The 25,691-nt window shown below is 46.5% G+C and overlaps 1 protein-coding gene across 2 annotated transcripts in view; it reads right to left on the bottom strand.

Moving 5' to 3' along the window:
• Positions 1–25,691, bottom strand: part of sik2b (salt-inducible kinase 2b) — a 64,723-nt gene that overhangs the window by 8,542 nt on the left and 30,490 nt on the right. The window contains exons 4-9 of one of the 2 annotated variants that reach the window (XM_029673237.2): positions 23,058–23,219; positions 14,619–14,743; positions 13,662–13,785; positions 5,210–5,424; positions 3,687–3,839; positions 2,911–3,072 (exon numbers count right to left, since the gene is read on the bottom strand). In XM_029673237.2, the coding sequence (XP_029529097.1) occupies positions 2,911–3,072; positions 3,687–3,839; positions 5,210–5,424; positions 13,662–13,785; positions 14,619–14,743; positions 23,058–23,219 (941 nt within the window). The remainder of the gene's footprint in view (positions 1–2,910; positions 3,073–3,686; positions 3,840–5,209; positions 5,425–13,661; positions 13,786–14,618; positions 14,744–23,057; positions 23,220–25,691) is intronic. The other variant, XM_029673238.2, reaches the window with a different exon arrangement.

Here is a 25,691-nt window from a genome sequence, read left to right as displayed (position 1 = left end):
CTTCCATTACACTTTGCTCTCCCCATTTATCTTCATGCCTATGGGGCAGCATGAGACTATGACGTGAATGGGACCTCCTCGGTCTCACACACACACGGTAAATGGCTCCTCTATTAATTCATGACCAGGCAGCTTTCCCCTAATGTGCACATCCAGAGGGCCCTCTCCACTTGTGTTATTGGAGTGGACAGCTCTGCACCTACAATCCTGCAAGGCTTGGGGACTGGATGAGTAAACCAAATGTGCCATTTCTTTCTACCCCCCCACCGTTGCTCAGACACTGTAAGAGGGGAGAGGGGAGGAAGTCTGGTATGCATGTACAGGAAGTGTGCTTTGGCCGAAAGTGCAACAAGAGACTCTTCCACAGAGACAGACGCAATCAGGCTCGCTCGTTACACACACGCCTCTCGCTCAGTGTCTCTCTCGCACACAAATGTCTCCCTCTGACACAAATCTCTCACGCACTCGCACGCACACACTTGTCTGCCTCTCTGACACACCCCCTCGCTGACACGGATCATCTGGATGAGTTGCCGGGGTAACCAGAACCCCGGGCTCCTCCAGTCAGAGCCGCTTCGTACAATTCCTGAACCCAGTCCCCTGAAGCGTGCTAGGCCAGGAATGCTGCCTGTTACTCAACACACTGGGGACGGAGAGGGGCTGGCTGCACGAACCCAGGCCACACCAGCCTATTACTGCACTAGTGCCTAATGTGCATCCAAAAGGGGCGGCAGGCAGCCTAGTGGTTAGAGCGTTGGACTAGTAACCGTAAAGGTTGCAAGATCGAATCCCCGAGCTGACAAAGTAAAAATCTGTCGTTCTGCCCCTGAACAAGGCAGTTAACCCACTGTTCCTAGGCCGTCATTGAAAATAACAATTTGTTCTTAACTGACTTGCCTAGTTAAATAAAGGTGGGGAAAAAAGGCACACTATACCCTTATTAGTGCACTAGTTTGTCCAAATGTAGTGCACTAAAATAGGTAACAGGGTGCCATTTGGGATTCATTCCTAGTCCCTAGAGTGCTTAGAGCCAGCAGGGGCTCATAAAGAGTGAGGGAGGGCAGAGGGAACGGCCTCAACAAGCAGCATCCTGGTCATGTGTTCTGCTGGTGCTCCTGCTGCTGGTGCTCCTGCTGCAGAGATCAGGCTAGTTCCTTGTTTTTGAGGGGCCACGCCGTGTTCCCTCACCAAGATAACACTTGAGCGTTATTTTGATTTAATCTCTCGCAAGCCTGCTGGTTACACAGCATTTTTTAATGAGGGTTAATATATATTTTTTAAGTATAGTTCGTAAGTTAAGAAAAAAATTGGTTGTAAAAGTGATAAATAATGGTCAGAATAAAACTAAGGCAGCTGTTCAACACACAGCAGAAAGCAGGGGAATGGTAGATTGCTCAACGTAGAGTGCTGACGTCAGGAGCGAAGTCGAATGCTAAAGCCTGGCCAGGCTGGAAGAAAAGGTCACAGTCTGGCACAGATAAAGACAGACACTTAGCGGAGGAGGAGGAGGAGGGGAGTAAGGGAGAGAGTCTGGATCCAGACGTGCAGGGACAAGAGTACAGCAGATGTCACATGGTCCAACACTAAGTGTGTGTGTGCGAGAGAGGGAGAGAGGTCTCTGATTGTGCCCAGAGCTGTAAAGAACTGGCAGCTGTCATATCAGATGTGTGGCCCCAGCCAGTGACAGACAGACAGACAGAGGGGACTGAGTGTAGTGGCTTACGTAAACTAGCGAGGGGCAGCTGGCCTTGCGGTTACTGTTAGACCCAGCCAGCCCAGTGCCTAAGCCTTAATGGCTCTTGGGACCTGCTCACAGGGCAAGACCCATCCCTCCATTCCCCCTCTGATAACCAGGCTGTGGCTAGGGCAGGGTGCACAGACAGAGTGCATCTCAAATAGCACCCTGTTCCCTATATAGTGCACTACTTTTGACCATGACCCATAGGGAATCTATGGGACCTGATCAAATGTAGTGCACTATATAGGGAATAGAGCGCCATTTGGAATGCAGAAGAGAGAATGGGGGCCAGCCAAGTAGCATTAGCAGCAGGTCCAGGTCAGGAGGGGTCAGAATAGGACAGGGGATTTGAACGAGGTTAACACACAGACACACCGTCACGGTCCCAGCTTATGTACTCTCCCTGTGGAGCCCCGACCTCAGTGAAATGTGAGTCAGAGCTCTTTCATAACATAACTGTGACGCAGTTACCACCATCCATCACTCAGGCAACATCCCACATGGTACCATATTCCCTTTATAGTGCACCACTTCTGACCAGGGCCCAGGTCAAAAGTAGTGCACTACTAAATAGGGAGTCGGGTGCCATTTAGGATGCAGCCTCAGGTGGAATTAACTAGAAGTTCCCACACAAGGTATAAAAGGGGGTAAGAGGGGACTGGGGCTGGACTGTGTCAGTCCTCAGCTGATTTTGTGTTGTTGTTCTATTGAGTGCCAAACTGGCAACGCTCTGTTCTCTCGCTGCCTGGCTGTGGGGCGTTGGGGACAGCCTTGAACAAAGAGCCCCCTGGGGAGGAAAGGAGGGAGAAAGGAGAAGGCAGCATGAGTGGGCTAAACTAAATTAAATACAGACAAGAGTCCCCTCTTGGATAACTCAACTGCAGTGGCCAGTCGGGGTTGGGGTGGCCTGGGGGGGGAGGATCGGTCCTCTGTAGCGTCACCACTGTCCAGTTGCAATAAGTGCACCACAGGGTCGTGTTCAGTAGGAGAAAACCTTTTGAAACGTTTTCAAACAGGGGAGGTTCTCCATGAGTTTGTTCAATATGAACATCAATTTGTTTGTATCCAGCTGGAAAACTGGATAACACTCCACATAGTGGGTGTCCACAGGCCAGGGTGGTTCAGAATAGCTCGTAACCTTAGATTACATGTTGTTTGGCGTCGTGACTTACTTTAGGAGTGGCCACGTCCTCAACCATGAAGCTGTGCTCAGGCAGAAGAGGTGACTGCGGGAATTTAAAGGCATCGGCAGAGGCTTGGGGCAGGGCCGGGGAGCGTAGGAGACCCCGCACCCCCTGGGGCAAGAGACCCACCTGGGGGGAGCCACCGCTCGGCTGTAGGGGACATAGATGGAGGGGTACAGAGAGAGCGAGAGAGAATGAGGGAAGAAGATCAGGAGAAAGAGATGAGGATAAAAGTTGGAGAGAGAGAGAATCAAAGAAAGAGAGGAAGAGGGTGAAAGGAATGGATAGAGAATCAAAAAAAGAGAGGAAGAGGGTGAAAAGATTGGATAGAGAGCAAATCCAAGAAAGAGGGTGAAAGGAATGGATAGAGAGCAAATCAAAGAAAGAGGGTGAAAGGAATGGATAGAGAGCGAATCAAAGAAAGAGGGTGAAAGGAATGGATAGAGAGCAAATCAAAGACAGAGGGTGAAAGGAATGGATAGAGAGTGAATCAAAGAAAGAGAGGAAGAGGGTGAAAGGTAACAGAAAGAGAAAAAAAGGAAGAAAGGAAGTTGAATGGATAGAGGGGGAAAAAAAAGATGGCAGCGAAAGGAAGAGAAAAGACGCTTCATTAATGAATTAATGAATACATGTTCTTTGAAAAGCCAGGTGTGTGAATGGAAATGTCTTTGATCATTAGGACCACAGACAACCATACTAATGCACCACACAGACAGATCTGCTTTGTGGCGCTGAAAACCGGCGACGAAGATAGCGGGGGTTACCTTGACGACAGTCTGATCGGCGCTGGTGCTGGGCCGGCGCTGGTGTACGTCAAGCCGCTGCTCCACAGGAAAGCTGCAGCGGTGGGACTTGAGACGCTCCACCAGCAGGTAGTAGATAGCAGCAAAGTGGTTGTAACTCTTGTTCTGGAGCGACTGGACACAGGGAGGGACAAACCATGTTAAAGCTGCAATATGTAACTTTTTGGGAGACCCGACCGACCAAATTCACATAGAAATCTGAGTTATTGATCTGTCACTCATTGAAGAGGTAGATTTGTTCTATGTGCACCACTTCTATGCATCCCGTACTTAAGTTTAGTTTTTTTGGGGGGGGTAAAAAATATATTTCACAGCAGTTTAGATCAGTGGTTCCCAACCAGGAGTACTTGGCCTATCCACAGGGGGTACTTGAGAAGACCCAGGAGATCATAGGCCTGCTGGTAAAATGCACGAGCGGGGAGTACTTCAGGGGTACACTGGACAGAGCAAAATTCAGTTGGTGGTACAGTAACCAAAAAAAGGTTGGGAACCACTGGTTTAGATGGTACAATGGAGTCTCTACACGACACTTGCTTGTTTTTGTCACAAACTGAAATAAGGCGAACTATTAGAATTTCTGCATAGTGCATCTTTAAAGGGATAGTTCAGTATTTTATAACTTGATGTTAGATTGTTCTTCACCCTGAATGTAATATATGGTTTGGTTTTCTTGAAACAGCCACTACACATAGGGCAGCAGGTAGCCTAGCCGTTGGGCCAGTAAGCGAAAGGTCGCTAGTTCGAATCCCACTATCCTGGCATTGCAAGAGCCATGTTTTACCAGCTGAGCTAGAGGACCACAGCTGTGCCAACATCAATACTCATAATAGGGTGTGATTAAGAGATACAGCCAATATCCACTCTGGCACACTACTTCGAATCTGTGCACAACACCAGTATTTCTATTTGCACATCATCATCTGCTCATCTATCACTCCAGTGTTAATTTGCTAAATTGTAATTACTTCACTACTATGGCTTAGTTATTGCCTTACCTCCTCACGCCATTTGCACATACTGTATATAGACTTTCCTTTTCTCTATTGTGTTATTGACTGTACACTTGTTTCTTCCATGTGTAACTGTGTTGTTGTTTGTGTCGCACTGCTTTGCATTATCTTGGCCAGGTCGCACTTGTAAACGAGAACTTGTTCTCAACTAGCTTACCAGGTTAAATAAAATCTCAAATAAATAAAATAACACATTGCTTCATTCTCTTTAGTTTGCTAGTGTAGGGGCCGGTTCCAGACATAAGCGACTAAAAAAGGAACTCAGCCTGGGTCTCAAAACAGTGTTGTTTTGCCACGAGGTGGGTGCCGTCCAACCAAATCTTGCTTAGGGCCACCAAAAGGCTAAAGCCGGCTCTGCTAGCATAGATATTGCCTGCGTTCTAAAATGGCACCCCTATTCCCTTTACAGTGCACTGCATTTGACCAGAGCCCTATATAAGAAACAAGGCGCCATCTCTCTCGGTCATCTTTCACCTCGATTGTCTTGTGTTGGTCGATGCCCAGGCTGTGCATGAGCCGCAGAACCTGCTCGCTGTACTCGCCCACGCCCAGGTCGCTCTCCTGCTGGTACAGCATGGGCCTCTGCACCGGCACGTCCAGTGCCATCCACTTGTGCTCCTTGATCTGGGCTACCGACAGACGCTTGGACGGGTCCAGCACCAGCATCCTCCGGATCAGGTGCTCGCAGTCTGGGAGAGGGAGGACGAGAGGGAGAAGGGGAGAGAACAAAATAATAAAGACGGAGACAGAGAGAGAAAGGGGAAGAAAATGTATGTACAATCCCTGGTACTCAGAACCATTACAGAGAGCCCTCACTTGAGACATTGTCTGATGACAGAGAGGAGAGTGTTCTCTTGTCACGTCTGACTTTACACATTTTCCCCTGACACATCAGACCATACACAACAACACGCAGCCCGGGACAGTGATACTGAGTGCACCATGTACCGAGAGTACAGAGGGAAGAAAACCCTCATTTGAGTGAAGAGAGCGCTCCAGCTGAAACGTTACGTTGGGGGAAACAAAGCGGTTCTATTGAAGCAGGGCAGGCCACAGGAAGGAGTGCCTCCACTACTCACGCTAAGAAAAACAAATGATCTCAGGCAGGAATGCACAGTGGGCTCGTCCCCTCTCCTTTCTCTAGCCCCCCCCCGTTGTCCTCTTTCTATCCCCCTCTCATTCGTACTCTCTCTGACTTAACTCCATCCCTCTCCATCTCTCCTTCTCCCTCGTCTCTCATAGAGGAGGATGGAGAGGACTCTTAACCTTCAGTTAGCGGCTAAATGAGCTTGACGTCACTAACCGCAGGGTCTTAATAGGATTACCGCCCACTGGGCTGAGGCTGTGCGTGTGTTTGCATCTGTGTGTTTCTGTGCGCGTGCGCGCCAGTCTGCGTCTCTCCTCTTCTCACCTCTTCAGCCCGAGCAACCTACTCATCCTCATCCTTCGATCTACGGTCTTATTCATGATGACTGCTCTGCTGCCAAATGAGCACTTCTCTGGGAGAGAAAGCCAGCAAGAGAGAGGTATGAGAGAGGAATGAGCGAGAGAAAGAGAAACTATGTAATCCACATTGACCCTCTTCTTTTCTCTTTTGTACATTATGACACTACCATGGAAATATTCAGGGCTGGGACAGTTAACACTCCCCCCCCCCCTGCTTTCTTTATCTCGGATTTATGTTGTTACACCCAATAGCCCAGGGCAACTTCAATACTGACTTCAAAGAATGTACAGTACTGGAGGTAAAACAAAGCAGTGTACTAACAGTACAGTGCTGCCTGATTTGTTATAGAGAGCCTCTGTACCGTACTGTGTGTGCGTGCGTGTAGCAGAGTGTGAGAACATGTAGGGAGGAAGTGGAGGAGGAAACGGCACTCTGTTCTTCTCCTCTGAAGCAAAAGGAGGGAACAGGACCGGAGCGGGCCAGGGGGCTGCAGGCAGGCAGGCGAGGGGGCTTAAGTAACACTCCTACATTCTCAACAAGGACTAAATAGTTCCCTGAACAAAGCCTGTTGACCCCCACAACAATAATATTAAGGGGTTAGAACTCCAGGGCTTAAAAACAAAGGTGTCATTGTACGCTAATGATTCATGTTCTTTTAAATCCACAATTTGGATCCCTCCACAGTATAATAGAGGATCTAGATACTTTTTCTAACCTCTCTGGATTCAAATCAAATTATGATTGGTGAACTTTATTACATACAAAAAAATGCAACTTTTACATTACCGTGTAGTTTACCAATAAAATGGTCTGACAGGGATGTGGCCATACTCGGTATACATATCCCGAAAGAAAGAAATGATCTCACTCCAATACCTTTTTATAGAAAGTTAGCAAAAATAGATAAGATCTTGGAAAGGAAAATACCTGTCTATTTTGTGGGGGGGGGGAAATCACCCTGATTAACTGTAGTCATATCCCAGTTTACCTACAAACAATAGTACGCATGTGTAATAACCACCGGACCACGCAGCCATCATACCGTTTTTTTTGGTGCAAAAAGTGCAAATCGGAAAAACAGCAAAGGACCCGGTGAAGATGCTGGAGAAAGCAGGTACAAAAGTATCTATATCCACAGTAAAACGAGTCCAATATCAACATAACTTGAAAGGCCGCTCAGCAAGGAAGAAGCCACTGCTCCAAAACCGCCACAAAAAAATCCAGACTACGGTTTACAACTGCACATGGGGACAAAGATCATACTTTTTGGAGAAATGTCCTCTGGTCTGATGAAACAAAAATAGAACTGTTTGGCCATAATGACCATCATTATGTTTGGAGGAAAAAGGGGGAGGCTTGCAAGCCGAAGAACACCATCCCAACCGTGAAGCACGGGGGTGGCTGCATCATGTTGTGGGGGTGCTTTGCTGCTGGTGATTCTCTGATCCACTTCTACGCAGACGACACCATTCTGTATACTTCTGGCCCTTCTTTGGACACTTAACTAACCTCCAGACGAGCTTCAATGCCAGACAACTCTCCTTCCGTGGCCTTCAACTGCTCTTAAATGCAAGTTAAACTAAATGCATGCACTTCAACCGATCGCTGACCGCACCTGCATGCCCGTCCAGCACCACTACTCTGGAAGGTTCTGACTTAAAATATGTAGACAACTACAAATACCTAGGTGTCTGGTTAGACTGTAAACTCTCCGTCAGCATCTCCAATCCAAAATTAAATCTAGAATCAGCTTCCTATTTCGCAACAAAGCAACCATACCGTCTTAAAACTGACCATCCTACTGATCCTCGATTTCGTTGATGTCATTTACAAAATAGCCTCCAACACTCTACTCAACAAGCTGAATGCAGTCTATCACAGTGCCATCCGTTTTGTCACCAAAGCCCCATATACTACCCACCACTACGACCTCCACGCTCTCATTGGCTGGCCCTCGCTTCATACTCGTCGCCAAACCCACTGGCTCCAGGTCATCTACAAGTCTTTGCTAGGTAAAACCCCGCCTTATCTCAGCTCGCTGGTCACCATAGCAGCACCCACCCGTAGCACGCACTCCAGCAGGTATATTTCACTAGTCACCCCCAAAGCAAATTCCTCCTTTGGCCACCATTCCTTCCAGTTCTCTGCTGCCAATCACTGGAAATAACTGCAAAAATCACTGAAGCTGGAGACTCATATCTCCCTCACTAACTTTAAGCACCAGCTGTCAGAGCAGCTCACAGATCACTGCACATCTGTAAATAACACATCCAACTACCTCATCCCCATACTGTATTTATTGATCTTGCTCCTTTGCACCCCAGTATCTCTACAGTATCTCTACGCACATTCATCTTCTGCACATCTATCACTACAGTGTTTAATTGCTATATTGTAATTACTTCGCCACCATGGCCTATTTATTGCCTTACCTCCCTTATATTACCTCATTTGCACACACTGTATATATGCTTTTTCTACTGTATCATTGACTGTCTGGTGCACTTCCCAAATTAGATGGTATCATGAGGTAGGAAAATGATGTGGATATATTGAAGCAGCATCTCAAGACATGGGTCAGGAAGTTAAAGCTTGGTCGCAAATGGGTCTTCCAAATGGACAATGACCCCAAGCATACTTCCAAAGTTGTGGCAAAATGGCTTAAGGACAACAAAAGACAAGGTATTGAAGTGGCCATCACAAAGCCCTGACCTCAATCCTATAGAAAATTTGTGGGCAGAACTGCAAAAGCGTGTGCGAGCAAGGACTTCAAACCTGACTCAGCTCTGTCAGGAGGAATGGGCCAAAATTCACCAAACGTATTATGGGAAGCTTGTGGAAGGCTACCCTAACCGTTTAACCCAAGTTCAACAAATTAAAGGCAATGCTACCAAATACTAATTGAGTGTATGTAAACTTCTGACCCACTGGGAATGTGATGAAAGAAATAAAAGCTGAAATAAATAATTCCCTCAAATATTATTCTGACATTTCACATTCTTAAAATAAAGTGGTGATCCTAACTGACCTAAGACAGGGAATTTTTACTAGAATTAAATGTCAGGAATGTGATAAACTGAGTTTAAATATATTTGGCTAAGGTATATTTCAGCACATTCCCAGTGGGTCAGAAATTTACATACACTAAATTAGTATTTGGTAGCATTGCCTTTAAATTGTTTAACTTGGGTCAAACGTGCCTCACGGTTGGGATGGTGTTCTTCAGCTTGCAAGCCTCCCCCACTTTTCCTCCAAACATAATGATGGTCATTATGGCCAAACAGTTCTATGTTGTTTCAGAGGACGATCTTTGTCCCCATGTGCAGTTGCAAACCGTAGTCTGGCTTTTTTATGGTTTTGGAGCCGTGGATTCTTCCTTGCTGAGCGGCCTTTCAGGTTATGTCGATATAGGACTCGTTTTTACTGTGGATATAGATACTTTTGTACCGGTTTCCTCCAGCATCTTCACAAGGTCCTTTGCTGTTGTTCTGGGATTGATTTGCACTTTTCGCACCAAAGTACGTTCATCTCTAGGAGACAGAACGCGTCTCCTTCCTGAGCTGTATGACGGCAGCGTGGTCCCACGGTGATTATACTTGCGTACTATTGTTTGTACAGATGAACGTGGTACCTTCAGGCATTTCGAAATTGCTCCCAAGGATGAACCAGACTTGGAGGTCTACAATTTTTTTCTGAGGCTGATTTCTTTTGATTTTCCCATGATATCAAGCAAAGAGCTACAGAGTTTGAAGGTAGGCCTTGAAATAAATCCACAAGTACATCTCCAATTGACTCAAATGATGTCAATTAGCGTATCAGAAGCTTATAAAGCCATGACATAATTTTCTGGAATTTCCCAAGCTGTTTAACTTCTTGTCGCACCCATCCCTTTAGCGGGGATCATTTTCATCAACACCTGCTGAAATACAGCGAGCCAAATTCAAATTAAATTACTACAAATATATAATTTTCATTAAATCACAAGTGCAATATAGCAAAAACACAGCTTAGCTTGTTGTTAATCCACCTGGCGTGACACATTTCAATACAGTTTTCGGCGAAAGCATAACAAGCGTTTATGTAAGAACATCTCTCTCAGTAGACAAAATATTACAAACACTAGCAGCCAAGTAGATTGGTCACGAAAGTCAGAAAAGCAATACATTAAATTGCTTACCTTTGATGATCTTCGGATGTTTGCACTCACGAGACTCCCAGTTACACAATAAAAGTTCATTTTGTTCCATAAAGATTATTTTTATATCCAAAATACCTAATATATGCTTGATGCCTTGATAAGCTCCTTTCCTGAGGACGGCTCACCTCTCACAGTTCTGGGCGACTTTAACCTCCCCACGCCTACCTTTGACTCATTCCTCTCTGCCTCCTTCTTTCCACTCCTCTCCTCTTTTGACCTCACCCTCTCACCTTCCCCCCCTACTCACAAGGCAGGAAATACGCTCGACCTCATCTTTACTAGATGCTGTTCTTCCACTAACCTCGTTGCAACTCCCCTCCAAGTCTCCGACCACTACCTTGTATCCTTCTCCCTCTCGCTCTCATCCAACACTTCCCACACTGCCCCTACTCGGATGGTATCGCGCCGTCCCAACCTTCGCTCTCTCTCCCCCGCTACTCTCTCCTCTTCCATCCTATCATCTCTTCCCTCTGCTCAAACCTTCTCCAACCTATCTCCTGATTCTGCCTCCTCAACCCTCCTCTCCTCCCTTTCTGCATCCTTTGACTCTCTATGTCCCCTATCCTCCAGGCCGGCTCGGTCCTCCCCTCCCGCTCCGTGGCTCGACGACTCATTGCGAGCTCACAGAACAGGGCTCCGGGCAGCCGAGCGGAAATGGAGGAAAACTCACCTCCCTGCGGACCTGACATCCTTTCACTCCCTCCTCTCTACATTTTCCTCTTCTCTCTCTGCTGCTAAAGCCACTTTCTACCACTCTAAATTCCAAGCATCTGCCTCTAACCCTAGGAAGCTCTTTGCAACCTTCTCCTCCCTCCTGAATCCTCCTCCCCCCTCCTCCCTCTCTGCAGATGACTTCGTCAACCATTTTGAAAAGAAGGTCGACGACATCCGATCCTCGTTTGCTAAGTCAAACGACACCGCTGGTTCTGCTCACACTGCCCTACCCTGTGCTCTGACCTCTTTCTCCCTCTCTCTCCAGATGAAATCTCGCGTCTTGTGACGGCCGGCCGCCCTACAACCTGCCCGCTTGACCCTATCCCCTCCTCTCTTCTCCAGACCATTTCCGGAGACCTCCTCCCTTACCTCACCTCGCTCATCAACTCATCCCTGACCGCTGGCTACGTCCCTTCCGTCTTCAAGAGAGCGAGAGTTGCACCCCTTCTGAAAAAACCTACACTCGATCCCTCCGATGTCAACAACTACAGACCAGTATCCCTTCTTTCTTTTCTCTCCAAAACTCTTGAACGTGCCGTCCTTGGCCAGCTCTCCCGCTATCTCTCTCAGAATGACCTTCTTGATCCAAATCAGTCAGGTTTCAAGACTAGTCATTCAACTGAGACTGCTCTTCTCTGTATCACGGAGGCGCTCCGCACTGCTAAAGCTAACTCTCTCTCCTCTGCTCTCATCCTTCTAGACCTATCGGCTGCCTTCGATACTGTGAACCATCAGATCCTCCTCTCCACCCTCTCCGAGTTGGGCATCTCCGGCGCGGCCCACGCTTGGATTGCGTCCTACCTGACAGGTCGCTCCTACCAGGTGGCGTGGCGAGAATCCGTCTCCACACCACGTGCTCTCACCACTGGTGTCCCCCAGGGCTCTGTTCTAGGCCCTCTCCTATTCTCGCTATACACCAAGTCACTTGGCTCTGTCATAACCTCACATGGTCTCTCCTATCATTGCTATGCAGACGACACACAATTAATCTTCTCCTTTCCCCTTCTGATGACCAGGTGGCGAATCGCATCTCTGCATGTCTGGCAGACATATCCGTGTGGATGACGGATCACCACCTCAAGCTGAACCTCGGCAAGACGGAGCTGCTCTTCCTCCCGGGAAGGACTGCCCGTTCCATGATCTCGCCATCACGGTTGACAACTCCATTGTGTCCTCCTCCCAGAGCGCTAAGAACCTTGGCGTGATCCTGGACAACACCCTGTCGTTCTCAACTAACATCAAGGCGGTGGCCCGTTCCTGTAGGTTCATGCTCTACAACATCCGCAGAGTACGACCCTGCCTCACACAGGAAGCGGCGCAGGTCCTAATCCAGGCACTTGTCATCTCCCGTCTGGATTACTGCAACTCGCTGTTGGCTGGGCTCCCTGCCTGTGCCATTAAACCCCTACAACTCATCCAGAACGCCGCAGCCCGTCTGGTGTTCAACCTTCCCAAGTTCTCTTGGGAGAACGTCAACCCGCTCCTCCGCTCCCTCCACTGGCTTCCAGTTGAAGCTCGCATCCGCTACAAGACCATGGTGCTTGCCTACGGAGCTGTGAGGGGAACGGCACCTCAGTACCTCCAGGCTCTGATCAGGCCCTACACCCAAACAAGGGCACTGCGTTCATCCACCTCTGGCCTGCTCGCCTCCCTACCACTGAGGAAGTACAGTTCCCGCTCAGCCCAGTCAAAACTGTTCGCTGCTCTGGCCCCCAATGGTGGAACAAACTCCCTCACGACGCCAGGACAGCGGAGTCAATCACCACCTTCCGGAGACACCTGAAACCCCACCTCTTTAAGGAATACCTAGGATAGGATAAAGTAATCCCTCTCACCCCCCCTCCCCCTGAAAAGATTTAGATGCACTACTGTTCCACTGGAGGTCATAAGGTGAATGCACCAATTTGTAAGTCGCTCTGGATAAGAGCGTCTGCTAAATGACTTAAATGTTAAATGTAATATGGTTTTCATTGGGAATCTAGAATTCTAAGGCAGTTGCTTGCAGTTCCTTTCGCTTCCACTTGATGTCAACAGTCTTATATATATATATATATAGTATCGTGATGTCCCTGGCAATTCCCTGCCCTAGTAGTAGATGGGTTCCATTTTGGACAGGTGTTTCGAACAGGTATTTATGCAATGCAGTTGAGCCTCATGTCAAAAGCGGTCAATCTATTCCTTACATGCTAGACCCCTGTGCAGTGGTGAGACACAACAGAGTGGATTCTGAAGAGCTCCAAGCAGCCATTTAAAGGGGTAATCCGGGATTGGTATATACATTTTTGGGGACTATTAAATTAACTATGTCGCCATTGATTCGAGGAGATTAAAATTCTAAAGCCCCATCCCTCAGCAGTTTACCAAAACAAGCGGTGGAGTGACCATTTTGTTGTTTTTCATATCCCGTATTGCCCCTTTAATGTCCTCTACTGGTATTCACCAACGAACAAAAACCTTTCCAACAACAACACAGACTGCTTTTTGGCTTCGGATGGTGTTTTTCCAAAGGAGCATTGGTGTTACTTCAGGCTTTTTTGGGGTGTAAGCACTATGTTATTGAGTCTCACCTTCTGTCATGAAGTAGGGGATGCGGAAGCGACCCTCCAAGACGCGCTGTCGGAGCACGGGCAGGGTGGGGCCATCGAAGGGCAGGGCACCACACACCAGCACGTACAGCACCACCCCCATACTCTACATTGAGACAGCCAACCACGCAGGCATGCACGCAGGCAGACAGACAGACACACACTAGGTCAGGGGCTGCAGTGGAAAAAATCTTTACACTCACTTAACTAGATCAATCATGTACAAAGGCACCTAGATGTATGCGACGGCGAGTTCAATATGCCGTAAAACAGGGAGGGCTATAAAAAGAGGTTGGGAAATCTTATGCTCGCACATGATGTTTTCAGGGCACCTTTGAAAAAGAGGGTAGGTAGGGCTATTTGGTTTATGGCAAGATGTAATTATCATAAACTTATCACTGCAAGGCTTAGAGGGAAAGGAAACAATTGATCAGCAGACTAGGGTTGTTGATTCACAATCAGATCCCCCAACGCAATCATGTCCAGTATCTTTAAAAAAAATCTCACCTCTCAGTTGAGCACCTTGGCTGCATCCCAAATGGCAACTTAATCCCTATACAGTGCACTGCTTTTGATAGTGCACTACCTTTGACCAGCGCCCTATGTGGGGAGTAGGGTACCATTTGGGACGCAACACTTTGCCCCAGTTTTCTCTTTGTTTAATCTGATTGGAAGCACATTGGTTGGCCTCACTATTGCTTCTAATGCCCATGATTAGAGTAGGTCCAGTTTCAAAGACAATGTACAGTCAGTTCAGGGACACTCGGTGTGTAATACAGAGGTACTAGTAGCAGTATTTGTGACTCCTCGCAGAGCAGGTGTGTCCCCAAAATGGACAGCCCATTCCTTATATAGTGCACTACTTGGGAACAAGGCCAATAGGGCACTATTGAGGGAATAAGGAGGCCATTTAGGATGCAAACAAGAGCATTGTCTTACCCAGATGTCCAGCTGGGGGCCCTCGTACTGTTGTCCCTCGAACACCTCTGGAGCGGCGTAGGGCGGGCTGCCGCACCACGTGGCCAGGGGCTCTCCGGGCTGGAAGAAGTTCCCGAAGCCAAAATCTAACAAAGGGGAGAATGACACTGTTAACTTCATTATTACACACCTTCACCTTGAGTTCTTCTGACCATAGATAGTATGGAGGGTTCTGCCTGGGCACATTTGGCTGGCTGAGTAAGTGAGCAATGGGTGGTAAGAGGTGAGGGAAGGATGGAAGGGAACGGCTCGGAACAGAGGGAGATGCAGACAGAACAGTGACTACTCAGGGAGAAAGAGAGCGAGGTAGAGGGAGAAACAGCAGACGGGTCAGAGGATCAGAAGGTGGCTGATTCACTGACTACCTATAGCACAGGGGTAGCTTTAAAGCTAGCTCCAGATTAGAACAAACAAATGTGTGTGTGCATGCGGTCAAAATATAGTGTGCACTACTCTGGTCAAAAGTAGTGCACACTATTTAGAGAATAGGGTGTTATTTAGGACGCACTGTAGAACAACCTGACGTTGCTTTTTTTTGCCAATGCGATATGTAATGCTCAATATGTAATGCACATATTTGTGTGTTGAGGCCATTGATGGGCTAGCTGGGCCTTCATGAGGTCATCTCCCAGGAGACTGACTTTAGCTCATAGAATGACTGTTCTGATTGTTCCAAGGAAGGTAGAGAGCGAGAGACAAACTTACAACTTGATCTTAATCATAACTCGAAAAAAAAGTCTGCCTTCCATTAAAATTCAACAACGTGTTGCCAAATCTTTTACCAGTATGAAGCTGCTCGCTTTTACTTTTGCAAATTGCCCCCCCACCCCTTTCATTCTCTATCTGTCTCACTCCCTCGCTTGTCTGTTCCTTATGTTTAAGATTCTATTTGAATACATTTCAGTGTCGTTGTCCTCGAGTATGAGAATGGAGAGACCGTTATCTGTGGAGCTCGTCGGTGTTAAAGGACCCTGTTGTAACAACTAACATTTATCAGATGAATAACTATTTTTAGTATTTGTTTTTAATCACCATCATCACAGCTATATAAAGCCAAGGGAAGAAGATGCGTTGCGACAAATATTAATAATCTGGTTTACGTAATGGGGGCAGGTAGTGTTGGACCTCGTGGCACAAAGCAGTGTTCAACAGCTTTTCAAATTGATTTAGTCTCTTCATTGCTCCGGCCAAATGATGCGCTCACCTCTCCCTGAGTGATTGTCGACCCCGTGAGATCCAATGTCCAAGATCAACCCTTATCAAGCTGCAGCAGTGTCCCTGTCTGCATCCTAAACGCCAATCTATTCCATTTCTAGGGCACTACTTTTGACCAGGGCCCATTGGGAAGCCCATAGGCAGTACTTCAGACTAACATTTGACTAACTCGAACAGGAAGTACCATTGACACGATCAATATGGAAGGGTTCCAATGAAGTGGATGCTAAGCTACAGGACTGTTTCGCTAGTACAGACAGGAATATGTTCCCGTGATTCAAACGATAACATTGAGTAGTTTACCACATCAATCACGGACACTTATAACAAATCCCGCTAAGACTTCCGACGAGCCATCAAAGAGTAAAAATGTCAAAACAGGACTAAGATCAAATCCTGCTATGCCGGCTTTGACGCTTGTTGGATGTGGCAGGACTTACAACTATTACGGATTACAAAGAGAAACCCAGCAGCGAGCTGTCCAGTGATGTGAGCATACCAGACAAACTAAATTCCTTCTATGTTCACTTTGAGGCAAGCAACACTGAACCATGCATGAGAGCACCAGCTGTTCCCGGACGAGTGTGTGACATTGCTCTCCGTAGCCGATGTGAGCTAAACCATTAAACAGGTTAACATTCACAAGGCTGCAGGGTCAGAAGAATTACCAGGACACATACTCAGAGCATGCGCTGACCAGCTGGCAAGTGTCTTCACTGACCTTTTCAACCTCTCCCTGACCCAGTCTAACACCTACATATTTCAAGCAAATCACCATAGTCCCTGTGCCCAAGAACGTCAAGGTAACCTGTCTAAATGACTGTCGCACCGTAGCACTCACATCTGTAGCCATGAAATGCTTTGAAAGGTTGGTCACAAGTTACATCAAAACCATCATCCCAGACACCCTGGGTCCACTCCAATTTGCATACCGTCCCATAGACGACACACTCTCTATTGCGCTCCACACTGCCCTCTCCCACCTGGACAAGAGGAACACCTACATATGAACGCTGTTCATTGATTACAAATAAAAATAACATTTTATTGGTCACATACACATGGTTAGCAGATGTTAATGCGAGTGTAGCGAAATGCTTGTGCATTTCAAAATAGTTCCGACAGTTCAGTACTGTCTAACAAGTAATCAAATAATCCCCAACAACTACCTAATACAAACAAATCTAAAGGGATATAATAAGAATATGCACACAAATATATGGGTGAGTGGCATAGGCAAGATGCAATAGATGGTATAAAATACAGTATATACATATGAGATGAGCAATGTAAGATATGTAAACATTATTAACGTGGCAATGTTTAAAGTGACTAGTGAGTTTATGTAGGCAGCAGCCTCTCTGAGTTAGTGATAGCCGTTAATCAGTCTGATGGCTTTGAGATAGCTGTTTTTCAGTCTCTCTGTCCCAGCTTTGATGCACCTGTACTGACCTCGCCTTCTGGATGGTAGCGGGGTGAACAGACAGTGGCTCGGGTGGTTGTTGTCCTTGATTCTCTTTTTGGCCTTCCTGTGACATCGGGTGCTGTAGGTGTCCTGGCAGGTAGTTTGCTCCCGGTGATGCGTTGTGCAGACTGCACCACCCTCTGGAGAGCCTTGCGGTTGAGGGCAGTGCAGTTGCCGTACCAGGCAGTGATACAGCCCGACAGGATGCTCTCGATTGTACATCTGTAAAAGTTTGTCAGGGATTTAGGTGACAAGCCAAATATCTTCAGCCTCCTGAGATTGATGAGGTGCTGTTGCGCCTTCTTCGCCACACTGTCTGTGTGGGTGGACCATTTCAGTTTGTCTGTGATGTGTACACAGAGGAACTTAAAACGTTCTACCTTCTCCACTGTTGTCCCTTCGATGTGGATTGGGGGTGCTCCCTCTGCTGTTTCCTGAAGTCTACGATAATCTCCTTTGTTTTGTTGAGTGAGAGGTCGTTTTCCTGATACCACACTTCGAGTGCCCTCACAACGCACCCTTGTGGGGCCCCAGTGTTGAGGGTCAGCGAAGTGGAGATGTTGTTTCTTACCTTCACCACCAAGGGGCGGCCCGTCAGAAAGTCCAGGACTCAATTGCACAGGGCAGGGTTGAGACGCAGGGCCTCCAGCTTGATAATGAGCTTGGAGGGCACTATGGTGTTGAATACTGAGCTGTAGTCAATGAACAGCATTCTTAAATAGGTATTCCTCTTAGGATAGGGCAGTGTGATGGTGATTGCATTGTATGTTGACCTGTTGGTGTGGTATGCAAACTGAAGTGGGTTTAGGGTGGCAGGTAAGGTGGAGGTGATATGATCCTTGACTAGTCTCTCAAAGCACTTCATGATGACAGAAGTGAGTGCTACAGGGCGGTAGTCATTTAGTTCAGTTATCTTTGCCTTCTTGGGTACAGGAACAATGGTGGCCATCTTGAAGCATGTGGGGACAGCAGACTAGGATAGGGAGCGATTGAATATGTCCGTAAACACACCAGCCAGCTTGTCTGAGCATGCTGAGGACGCAGCTAGGGATGCAGTCTGTGCCAGCAGCCTTGTGATGGTTAACACGCTTAAATGTCTTACTCACATCAGCCACGGAGAAGGACCTCCCCTTGACTGTTTGCGGGCCGCGTCGGTGGCACTGTAATTCCTCAAAGCGGGCAAAGAAGGTTAGTTTGTCTGGAAGCAGTACGTCGGTGTCCGTGACGTGGCTGGTTTTCTTTTTGTAGTCCGTGATTGCCTGTAGACCCTACCACATACTTCTCGTGTCTGAGCCATTTAATTGTGACTCCACTTTGTCCCTATACCGACATTTTGCTTGGTTGATTGCCTTACGGATGGAATAACTACACTGTTTATATTTGGCCATATTCCCAGTCCTCTTTCCATGGTTAAATACGGTGGTTCACACTTTCAGTTTCGTGTGAATGCCGCCATCCAAAGGTTTTTGGTTAGGGTCGGTTTTAATGGTCACAACATCTCCAATGCACTTCCTTATAAACTCACTCACAGAGCCAGCGTATGTATAGATCAATGTTATTCTCTGAGGCTGCCTGGAAGTCTTCCCAGTCCATGTGATCAAAACAATTTTGAAGCGTGGTCAGACCAGCGTTGAATGGTTCTAGTCACGGGTACATCCTGTTTGAGGACGGTAGGAGCAAGATTGAGTCGTGGTCAGATTTGCCGAAGTGAGGGCTCCCTATAGCTCAGCATTCAACACGATAGTGCCCTACAATCTCATCACTAAGCTCAGGATACTGGAATTGAACACCTCCCACTGCAACTGGATCCTGGAATTCTTGACAGGCCGCCCCCAAGTGGTGAGGGTAGACAACAACACATCCGCCATGTTGACCCTCAACACGGGCCACTCAGGGGTGCGTGCTTAGTCTCCTCCTGTACTCATTTGAGATTTTAGTCACTTAGCAGACAGTGTTATCCAGAGCAGCTTAGTGCATTCATCTTAAGATGAACACCCCCCGTTTCTCTGTCCTGATAATGTTTTAGGGAGCCTGAGCACGCAGGTACGACTACCTGGCCTGCTGCTAGGTAATGTAGGAACGTTTTTTTTAATCATCAATTGCAAATGACAATATATTAAAACTATAATTCCTCACAGAAAGCTATTTAAAAAATACTTTATTATTGAAATGGAACAGTTCCATGAAAATGCATATATAAAATAATAACTGGCACACAGAACAGTAGAATAAATTGTAATCTTCCCCACCCTTGAAACTCATGCACCGCCTATGAAGTCTTTATAAAATAATTACCTTCAAGTCCATGGTCGTATTTTGCCTATAGGCGACTTTGAAGCAAGGTAAGACATGCCTCATAACATGAAATAAAACTTTCAGCTTTCAAACAATTACATATAATTTCAAAGTGCATACTGCCTCCAGCTCACATTGTAAAGTGGTGGGTGACACGCTGATATGATAGCCTGTTGCCTGCACTTTAATGGGAGGTGTGCTTCAATGAACAGTTGAGAAATAAAACGTAGAATTTTAATTGTGCACCAAAACTGTTAACAACATGCCTTTAGAATGGTTGTGCAATGAATTGGCTTATAAAAGCACGTGTTTTACTCCAGCAGCCAACTGGGAGCTGCAGCAGAAATCCCACTCAAAATTGTCTCTGTATGCTGTGCGCGTCTGATAGTTGTGCTGGATAAATAAGATAGGCTTCCATTATGACTAATGGAAATACACAGGCCAATTTAATTCCTCTAAATTATGCAAATTACCCTATAGACTGAAAAGCATGACGATCAAATGTATTTATATCAACTGGTATTTCCATAAATGAATAAACAGCATTTTTCTCCCAGTCATTTTGGCCAGCAACAGATTTATTTAAATGGCCTTTTCATAAAGGCAAAAGCGGGCAATTGCCAGCTAAAGGAAACACTGTGTGATGTATACCAGACTGCACAGCACACACTTAACAGCAGCAGGGCAGCATTGCCATTGACCAGCCTATCTAAAAACACAAGGTTTCTTAACCATCATCTAAAATGTACACGAATCCATCCCATGCACGTCTGGATTATAGTCTAGTAATACTGTGAATCTGGGTTTACTGAATGATAGTAATCTGAAATATGCTTCTCCCCCTTTTTTTTATACCTCACATGACAAATTGGCTCTAGCAATGCAATTGCATCAAGGTCAAAATGTGACAATGAGAGGCAACGTATACGTACGTCTAGATTTAGCCTTGGCTTTAGCCTACATTTGAACTAGAGACAAAAGAAGCGGTCAATCCTACACCTCAAGCCTATAAGTAAGTTGTAGATTTTGGGGCAGCAGGTAGCCTAGTGGTTAGAGCGTTGAACCAGTAACCGAAAGGTTGCTAGATCAAATCCCTGAGCTGACAAGGTCAAAATCTGTCGTTCTGCCCGAGACCGTCATTGTAAGTAAAAATGTGTTCTTAACTGACTTGCTTAGTTAAGTAAAAAATTTAAAAAAATAGACTAGGCGAGATAATGATATGACGGTGAGAGTCACGGCAAGGCATGTTAAGGCAGACTAAGGAAGGAGTGAGGGTTTATCAGAGGAGCTGACCCACTTTGCGGGCTGCATACTGAGCAGCGCGGCTGGCTGACGTCAATGTTCCCAACAGGCCAGGGGCTCGCTATGTGTGGACGGTGGGCTGTGCAACGCCACGCCCAGCCCTGATCACTCTGTGTCCCAAATGGATCCCTTTTTCATATTAAGTGCACTACTTTTGAGCAGGGCTCTGGTCAAAAGTAGTGCACTAAATTAAGAATAAAGTGTAATATGGGATGTAGACACTATCTAGACTACTTCCTGTTCCAAATATTGGGGGGTCAACGCTAGCTAGTAGCCAACAGTGGTTGTGTGTTTATAATGAGGGATAATGCGATGTGTCCTTGCGCAAGTTGATACAAGTGCATAGAGAGCTCAGCTTACTATGGAGATTTATACAGCTGGGGAAATGTGTGTGTGGTTGAGTATTATCCTGTCTGAGGTACAAAAGCATACATTTTGGCCATATCAAATGACTTCCACCACTGGGGAGGATGAATGAGGGGGTGGCTGAATGATGATATAACACCTGCACCATGAACATGTTATTCTCTGTAGAGGGTGGTCTTTCAGCTTGGTCCATGAAAAATAAAACAAGACATACTATGGGTGGGGGGGGGGGTGGCGAGCAGTGTACCCCTGTGATCAAATGTTGTTTTCTGCAGCAGCAGAACCAATCCATTTAAGAGGCTTCCTGATAAGTGCATGATCTGGCTGCTTCTTAGAACGTGCTGAGCTCGCTTACACACACACACACACACACACACACACACCCACTCTCTTTGAAGTGGAAACAAAGGCAACACCCCTCGCTGCCTGGCACTTGGGTGACCTTTCCTTGACTGACCATCAACCACCACAGCACCACAGAGCTTCTGAGCGATTGACCACCAGGGCAGTTCTGGGTATACAAAAGGAGACCTTTAGAAAGGGGGACTAATGTGGCAGTAAATCCTCTTATTTGAGGATGAAACGTGAACCACACAATGTCCTTCGGTGAGGTAAAACAGGGGTTAAATATCACTGGGGGAATATTTATCTGTTTCTCTGTGCAGTGAGTCTCTTTTAAATCCAGAGAGACTCGAACAAAACAACAAACTTCCTCATCTAAGCCAATCAAAGCACAGGATGTACCAATGTTCTTGTGTGCCTGCCTGATGTATTTGTAATCCTAGGTTAATGTCGTTTCATTGGTCAGTTTCTCAAAATAAGTACCTTCCCCAACAATTGGATCGGAGTTATTGTGGTGGCGATATTGCCTTTGGTAATAACAATAACCACCCGCCACCACTCACAACAACTGATAATCTTCTCTTACATCCAGAGACACAAACTGGTTTGTGTTCATTAGACATCAAACAGAACAAAACTGACTAAAACCGAGGGACTACAGGGACTCATTTTCATTTTAAGCTGAAAAATGTTTGGAAACGTTTTCCATTCCTGCCCTAATGAACACGGCCAAGGAAGGGAAAACAGGCTTCTTAGGAAGCCCCGGCCACGTCTCTCTCTCCATCAGTCACTGTCCGGACTAGCCTAGATCTAACACCCCTGGAGCAGGAACACGGGGACTCTGTGGGCATGCGCACATCGTATCACCGTGTCTCAGAACACTCCTTCTCGCCCGGCACTCTCCCAGATGCTCGATGACATTTTTCACTGGCCCGCTCAAAATACCATCTTCCTGATAATGCAACAGCAGCCCAGGGCTCTGTGCAGTACGGCCTAGCTTCAGCTCCCGCTTCCCTCATCTAGCTGGGGGACTTTGGTTGCCTCTCAACACAGTGCAAATGGCCTGCTCTGGTCGTTAGACATTTCAGAACTGAACCGTCGCTGAGGTCATTGCTCCTGGCCATGTAATCCAACAGCAATGTTCTGATCAAAACAAGTTGTGAAGTTGTTCTCACTGCAATATAAAAAAGACTTGGTTTACACTTTCTAGGCCTATGTCGATTTACAGGTTCTTCATGACTTTGTGAAACTCTCACACAGTCCATCCCGCTGGCAATTCCAAGATTATTCTTAGGTTACCCTGAAACACTAAGAGTAGGGTTGCAAAATTCAGGTAACTTTGTCAAAAACGACACAGGTAATTGGATCAGGAAAAAACAGACAAAACTTCGGGCTTTAATGCACCGACCGCCTACCTGCTATCTTGATGTTCATGTGTCCGTCCAGCAGCAGGTTCTCAGCCTTCAGGTCTCGGTGGACTATGTTGCGGTTGTGGCAGTACTCCACCGCTGACAGGATCTGCCAGAACTTGCGCCGCGCTTCCAGCTCGCTCAGTCTCCCGTGTTTGGCCAGGTAGTCTAGAGAGGGGGAGAGGGTCATAAGTTCAGCTGTCTTACATTCAAATCAGGGGTGGCTAAGCTGCAAAGGCCTCAAACATGTAGACTTGTGTTCTCAAAGTCTTCTTCCTAGCTAAGGCTTGCTAGACTACATATTAGACCAAATCCATCAGTGTAACTAATAGAATCACCACTCTGCTCATGCCTGAACAGTAATTGGCTAGTACAATTCCATTTGGGTTTGTTTAGCCAAATCCATGTTTGTAGAGCACAATCACAGAGGCATGGAATACCTCAGCTCGCTCAACTACTCTTACAGTAACCACCCTTCTCCCAGCCAGACAGCCAGCCGACAGGACAGTGATGAGCCACAATCAGGAGCCTGGCCTGTGATTCTGTGATCGGGTTGATGAAGCAGAGTAAACATCCCCCCGCATGGATGTAATCATGCGGTCAGTCACCACACCCAGGAGTGCTGGGTCAGCCCCCGGGCCCTCAGCCAGCCAAGCCCACAGACCCAGCCCTAACAGGCCCAACTAACACAGACACTGCTCCGCTGGGTAGTAACAAACACATTATAGCCTATGCCTACTTTAACACACAGAAAACATTCAAAATGAAGCGATTGACCAATTTATTTCCTCATCAGCCAACTAGGAGGGAGGTTACTCAGAACTGGCCTGTTTGTGCATGAGGAAATAAAGGGCTCCTGAGTGGCGCAGCGGTCTAAAGCACTGAATCTCAGTGCTGGAGGCGTCACTATATATATATTTTTTTTACAATTCCTGACATTTAATCATAGTAAAAATTCCCTGTCTTAGGTCAGTTAGGATCACCACTTTATTTTAAGAACGTGAAATGTCAGAATAATAGTAGAGAATGATATATTTCAGCTTTTATTTCTTTCATCACATTCCCAGTGGGTCAGAAGTTTACATACATTCAATTAGTATTTGGTAGCATTGCCTTTACATTGTTTAACTTGGGTCAAATGGTTAGGGTAGCCTTCCACAAGCTCCCACAATAAGTTGGGTGAATTTTGGCCCATTCCTACTGACAGAGCTGGTCGTGTTTGTAGGCCTTCTTGCTCGCACACGCCTTTTCAGTTCTGCCCACAAATTGTCTATAGGATTGAGGTCAGGGCTTTGTGATGGCCACTCCAATACCTTGACTTTGTTGTCCTTAAGCCATTTTGCCACAACTTTGGAAGTATGCTTGGGGTCATTGTCTATTTGGAAGACCCATTGGCGACCAAGCTTTAACTTCCTGACTGATGTCTTGAGAAGTTGCTTCAAAATATCCACATAATTTTCCTCCCTCATGATGCCATCTATTTTGTGAAGAGCACCAGTCCCTCCTGCAGCAAAGCATCCCCACAACATGATGCAGCCACCCCCGTGCTTCACTGTTGGGATGGTGTTCTTCGGGTTGCAAGCCTCCCCCTTTTCCTCCAAACATAACGATGGTCATTATGGCAAACAGTTCTATTTTTGTTTCATCAGACCAGAGGACATTTCTCCGAAAAGTACGATCTTTGTCCCCATGTGCAGTTGCAAACCGTAGTCTGGATTTTTTTATGGCGGTTTTGGAGAAATGGCTTCTTCCTTGCTGAGCGGCCTTTCAGGTTATGTCGATATAGGACTCGTTTTACTGTGGATATAGATACTTTTGTACCGGTTTCCTCCAGCATCTTCACAAGGTCCTTTGCTGTTGTTCCGGGATTGATTTGCACTTTTTGCAACAAAGTGTAACGGCGTTCTTCGTTTGTAGAAAGGGAGTCGGACCGAAATGCAGCGTGTAGGTTACTCATGTTACTTTAATGAAGAAAAACGTGATACATGAAATAACTATACAACACAAAACAACAAACGGAACGTGACACTAATTACAGCCTATCTGGTGAATACACAAAGACAGGGACAATCACCCACGAAACACAAAGCGAAACTAAGGCTGCCTAAATACGGTTCCCAATCCAAGACAACAAGAATCACCTGACTGATTGGGAATCGCCTCAGGCAGCCAATCCTATACCAAACCCCTAATCAGCCGCGATCCCAAATAATACAAACCCCAATACGACAACAACATATAAACCCATGTCACACCCTGGCCTACCCAAACAATTAACAAAAAACACAAAATACAATGACCAAGGCGTGACACAAAGTACATTCATCTCTAGGAGACCGAACGCATCTCCTTCCTGAGCGGTATGACGGCTACGTGGTCCCATGGTATTTATACTTGCGTACTATTGTTTGTACAGATGAACGTGGTACCTTCAGGCATTTGGAAATTGCTCCTAAGGATGAACCAGACTTGTGGAGGTCTACAATTTTCTCAGATCTTGGCTGATTTCTTTTGATTTTACCATGATGTCAAGCAGTTTGAAGGTAGGCCTTGAAATACATCCACAAGTACACATCCAATTGACTCAAATTATGTCAATTAGCCTATCAGAAGCTTCAAAAGCTATGATGTCATTTTCTG

This window comes from Oncorhynchus nerka, linkage group LG11 (genome assembly GCF_034236695.1).
Source record: "Oncorhynchus nerka isolate Pitt River linkage group LG11, Oner_Uvic_2.0, whole genome shotgun sequence".
NCBI lineage: Eukaryota > Metazoa > Chordata > Actinopteri > Salmoniformes > Salmonidae > Oncorhynchus > Oncorhynchus nerka.
Note: the sequence above shows the minus strand (reverse complement) of the source record. Positions and strands in the feature narration are given on the sequence as shown.